Source organism: Volvox carteri, assembly GCF_000143455.1.
Source record: "Volvox carteri f. nagariensis unplaced genomic scaffold VOLCAscaffold_11, whole genome shotgun sequence".
NCBI classification, from domain to species: domain Eukaryota; kingdom Viridiplantae; phylum Chlorophyta; class Chlorophyceae; order Chlamydomonadales; family Volvocaceae; genus Volvox; species Volvox carteri.
The window spans coordinates 78,362-83,734 of record NW_003307554.1 but is presented as its reverse complement, the minus strand read 5'-3'; the positions used below and the strand labels follow the sequence as shown (position 1 = coordinate 83,734).

General features: G+C 56.1%; 2 protein-coding genes across 2 annotated transcripts in view; both read left to right on the top strand.

The window, feature by feature from the left end:
* The window catches only part of VOLCADRAFT_88986 (uncharacterized protein), a gene marked incomplete at both ends in the record, with an annotated part of 15,447 nt that extends 13,363 nt beyond the window's left edge, over positions 1–2,084 (top strand). Inside the window, one exon of the mRNA XM_002948726.1 lies at positions 67–2,084. Within this exon, the coding sequence (XP_002948772.1) occupies positions 67–2,084 (2,018 nt within the window). The remainder of the gene's footprint in view (positions 1–66) is intronic.
* Positions 2,085–3,633: 1,549 nt separating this feature from the next.
* VOLCADRAFT_88985 (uncharacterized protein) lies at positions 3,634–4,881 on the top strand (the record flags this gene model as incomplete). Its single annotated transcript, XM_002948725.1, has 1 exon — positions 3,634–4,881. One exon carries the CDS (start codon positions 3,634–3,636, stop codon positions 4,879–4,881), a length of 1,248 nt encoding a protein of 415 aa, XP_002948771.1.
* Positions 4,882–5,373: the final 492 nt, after the last annotated feature.

Here is a 5,373-nt window from a genome sequence, read left to right as displayed (position 1 = left end):
CGCCGACCACCACTGAACGGACACCCCGTCTGCAATTGGATCGCCGCCCCGGCTACCCACTCGTAGCGGTACTCGTAAACGGCACCCAACAATCTGACCGTATCACAGCGGGAATGCCAACCTACTTGCGTTTAGCACGGCCGCCGACCATCGATGAAACCATCGAGCTGTTTACCCTGGCGCCGGATCAGGCCGTGCCATTCATGCTCATGGCACGCTACTTCGACCGCCGCAACCAACCCGATCCAGGTGTCCCACCGCAAATGCTCGTCATGGGTCCTCCGGGCACAGGCAAGACTCAGTTCGTACACGCACTGCTGTGGTACACGTACCAACATGACAGTCCTGACTGGGCCGCCACGTGCGCATACTCTTGGGCCGCCGCGATCGCGTTCAACACCCCAGTCCATCGCAGCCTATCTACCCACTCCATGTTCGGCATCTCAGCCAGCCAAAGCGGCTCCCGTGGCACCAACTTTCCTAAGCGCGGCGCACATGCTGGCCTTCAAGTAAAACACAACGTCGGCGACGGCGCTGTGCTCATCGACGAAATTGGCATGCAAAGCCACGAGCACCTCGGCGCCATCAGCCACTCCTGCACAGCCAGTCTGCCGCCTCCGCCACACCTTGGGCCCGCCCATGACAGCAGCCGCGTCTTATCCGGCCGCGCCGCGGGCGGAATCGGCGACCTGCTACAGCACCCTCAGCCAGGCGGTTCACCACCGTACCGCTACGCCGCCGACGTTGAGCGAAACCCCCAGTTCACTCCCTCGGCACCGACAGCACAACGCACACCAGCTTCACTTGACGAAGGTCGAGGTCACCGTCATGATGACAGCAACAATGACAACACTGACGCAGACGACGACACCGGCAACCGTCGCGCCACCACCTCCACACGTCGCACTCGTCGCCCCGTGCCACAGACGCACACCCGCCTACACGACGGCTTCAACCTGTACCGTCAGCTCGGCGGCACCGTATTCATGCTGCAGAAACAGCAGCGGCAAGACAACAGCCCATCTGGCCAGCAGCTTACCCGCTTCGCAACCATGTTCGGCGGCATTCCAACCACTGAAGCACATGTCGCAGATCTAGTAGACGCACTCAACCAACGCGTCATCACAGATTTGTCCGATCTCACAGACCTCGAACCCCGCGTCGTGCTGCAACGGAACGAACCCAGGCACGCGCTCAACACACGCCTCCTGATGCTCCAGGCGCGCCGCAAAGGAGCGCGTTTGGTCAGCTGGAATGCGGACCACGTCCCGGTTAGGCAACATGGCGCAACCCAACAACAGGCGCTCTCACACGTCGAAAAGGCTGTCGCAATGCGAGTAAAAGACGCCACCTTCGACCACACCACCGCCGACACTTGGTACTACGAGGGTGCACGCTACACCCTACTCGACACCACAGCTGCCGACGCCGGCGCGTGCCACAACAATGAAGTCGAGGCGTGTGGCCTGCTTACCGACAGCCGTGAACCGCCTGACGATGGCCGCGGCCCGTACTGGCGCCTCCACTACCTACCCGCAGCCGTCTTGGTCCGTCCCATTAAAGGGCACGCGCCCAAAGCGGTGCTAGCAGACTTATCGGACTTCGCAGCCAAAGGTGCTGCCTTCGCCATCGTACCACGGCCCTCGCCGGCAGCAAACATCACCGTGCCAGCCGCCAACACCGGCACCACCACCAAAAATGTACGTCGAGTCAATGTACCGCTTGGTGACTACTACGCCGTCACCGACTACTTCGTACAGGGCCGTAGCTTCAAGGAAGAATGCTGGGTCGCAGACCTTTCCGTCCCGCCCGGTGGCCTCAAGCGTGCAACCATGTACGTGTTGCTCACCCGCTACAAGACACTCGACCACATCCGCCTCCTGCGCCCGCTCTCTACCACACCCGATGAACGAACACGAGTCGTCAAACAGTTCATGGCAGCAACCAAGCTGGACCCCGACCTTGCGGCCGAACTCCGCCTCCTGGATCGCCGTGCAACCGAAACACGTGAACGCTATACGACCGAGTACAAACACGCCAGAAACCTAGAGGAGCGTTGGACCTCCGCAGCCAACACCACCTGACACGTAAAACAGTTCGTCTGCCTCGCCACTGGATGGCGTTAAATGCCAGCGTTGCACGGCTCTCTAGCCGTCCGACGACACGCCCGCACGGCTGGGTGCATCCCTTGCACTTGTGGGTTCGACTCCCACACGGGTATACTACAAGTATACGCACGCTCCGTCATACTCCTGCCGCCCAGCCGGGGGACTACGGCCCCCTCGCGGGCGACGCAGCCCCCGTCTAGTGCTACACTATGCTACGGAGCTACGGCCCACTCGCGCGAACAGCGCGCTCTGGTCTCTTCGTCTCTCCGTCTGTCCACCACGTCGCCGGTTCAACCCTTATCGCGCCGCTTTATTTTTTTTCGCCGCTATGTTTTCCAAACTGTCCAGACTTCAACGCACACCAACTTTTACACACAGACTTTTACACACAGACTTTACACACAGACTTTTACACACAGACTTTACACACAAACTTTTACACCGAACTTTTACACACTAAACATGCTAAGCGTTTAGCTTTGCGCGTTAAATTTCCCGCAAACTTCAGCGCGCAAACTTCAGCGCGCTGCCTGCTGCTGAAATTTGCATGTTGAACTACTCAAGTTCAACGCACGAAGCCCGACACGTAAAGCTCAACATCCAAACTTCAACACACATCAAACTTGTACACACAGCTCAGCGCGCAAGGTTGAACACTCAAGTTTGCACGTTTAACTGAGCGTGTTCGACTTTCCTTTCTGTGCACCTCAAACTTTGCGCGTCAACTTGTGACTGCGTGCTCAACTTTGCGCACCGTGCGCGAAGTTACGTACTATGCTTTGCGACCTTAAATAGACGCCAATATAACGTGCAATATAACGTGCTCACAATAGAACGCGCTTCAATTCAACTGTCAACCGATTCACCTCCAACTTTGCACGTCGACTTGTGATACGACCCCAACTTTGCATACTAAACTTCGCGTGCTAGGCGTTGAACTTTGCACGTTAAATTTTGTTGTGCATCCAGCTTCGCACGTTTAATTTCCTGTGCTGAGCGTGTTTGACTTGCATTTGCACGCACCTCAAACTTTGTACGATGCTATACTTCGAAGCGCGCTATACTTCGAAGTACGTCGTCTTGTCGGACGTTCCTCACTCTTCATGCGCGTGCAAACAATAACGATTACAGTGGTCCTCATAGCGACGTATACCGTCGACTATAAACCTTGTGGGGAGTCGCGGTCATAATAGTATTTCACCAAGGTTCGCCCAAGGTTGGTGAAATCTGACGAATGAGTTCCGATCGGGATATGAAAACAAGGTTTATCATATCAAGGTTGCACATATGTACGTGCGCTAGAGGTATAAAAACTAGACCTGCCTGGAATATATAGCTAAATCCTCCGCGTATCACATAACAAGCTCGATCTTCCCCTACTTAGCCTTCTGCCTACCTTTCCTTCAACACCATAGGACTTCTTGCTCTTTCTATCGCGTCGTTTTTTCGCGTCCTCTGCCATTGCTGATCTGCTTTCCTTAACAGCTGCATTAGTACACGTACTCACCTCATCAGGTCAGCCTCCATGTCGGACCAGTCACCTCCTCCGAAGCGGATTCGGCTTGGCTCGCTTGCAGACGGCTTCCGTGGTGGAAGAATCCGCCCGTTCAGTAATTTGAGTCCAGGCCATGCATCTGAGCAGCAACTACATGCTGCAGCACAGCAGACAGCCAGACGACTCAATTCAGCAGGGTCTGCAGAGGACCGGCGCCAGCAAACGGCAGCTGCTGTTGATACACAGTTGGAGGAGCAGCCCCAGGATGCTGTGCCTTCTGCTGCAGAAGTACGGGAGAGATGGCGGCGGCAGAAAGCTGTGCAGCGTGCGTCAGCCCTTCCTGAGTTACGGTTGTTGCAGCGGCAGCAGGATGCTGCACGGCACGCGGGTGCACGTGCCGATCCGGATGTGAGGGCGCGGGAGCAGCTGCGTAACACTGCACAGCATGCAGCTGTGCATGCTGACCCGGCGGTGAGGGCACAGCAGCAGTTGCGTGATGCTGCACAGCATGCAGCTGCACATGCTGACCCGGAGGTGAGGGCGCAACAGCAGCTGCATAACACTGCACAGCATGCCACTGCACATGCTGACCCGGAGGTGAGGGTGCAGCAGCAGTTGCGTGATGCTGCACAGCATGCAGCTGCACGTGCTGACCCGGAGGTGAGGGCGCAGCAGCAGCTGCGTGATGCTGCACAGCATGCAGCTGCACGTGCTGACCCGGAAGTAAGGGCATTCCAGCAGCAGCGGAACACAGCACAGCATGCGGCTGCACGGCAGGCGCAGCAGCATAACCAGCAGGCCGCCCCTAGGGATACACTATTAGCTCGCATGCACCGTCTCCTGCGGTTCATGGACCTCCATCAGGATGAAGCCATTGACTTGCCCGACTTTCTTTTGGCGCTTCCAGAAGGCCGCGTGCAGGACCTTCCTGGCGGCCAGTTGCCGCTTGACAGGCAGGTACCATACGCAGTACAGCTGCAATGTGCATCGACCATGGCTGCTGCTTTGCGCCGGCGCATGCCCTCCCGTGTCTGTGCTGTGTGCTCGGAAGTGTGCTCGGAGGACCAGTCGGCGGTGCTGCCCTGGATGGAGATCCCCAACGTTGACATTTTACGTGCAGACATCATGTGTACGGACACTGTGCAGCGCTGCGTCTGTATTTTTTTCGGTCGTCTATATCCTGAAGACCCGTCTATTAGACGAGTCATCTACAATAGTTCGTCTAAAGTCGAGTCGTCTATACATGTCGTCTATAGTCGATTCATCTATTGTAGATGAAGAATAGACGATGGGTAGACGGTGAGAGGAGTTCAATATGCTGGAGAGTGTCTGCTTGGGTTAAACCATGCCGCTGAGCTGATGTCTGTTCTGCATCAATGTTGGCAAGGTTCTGGCAGGCTAACACTGCCTGGCATGTAACGATTATCGCCATACTTACAAAACCCCAGCACATGCTGTGGGGACCAGGCAGTGCCCAGCCTCTCCCACTTCCTTACCACAAAACTGTAGCAGTTTGAGATAATTGGGCAGACTTCAGTGAAGCCCACCCCTCATCGACAAGCCCACAACAAAGGCTCGTCATGGTCCTTTATAACTGCAATGTCTGGCAACTTCCCAGCACAGGCCGGCTGGTTTTGAAAACTCTCACCAGCACAGGCTGTGATGAACAGCCATTCCAACCAGTGATTTTTTTTTCATTTAGGGGGGGTCTCAATTTATTCCAACCTAAGTAACAAAGTTGCTAGCGTCGCCGTAATGTATTCCTTAAGA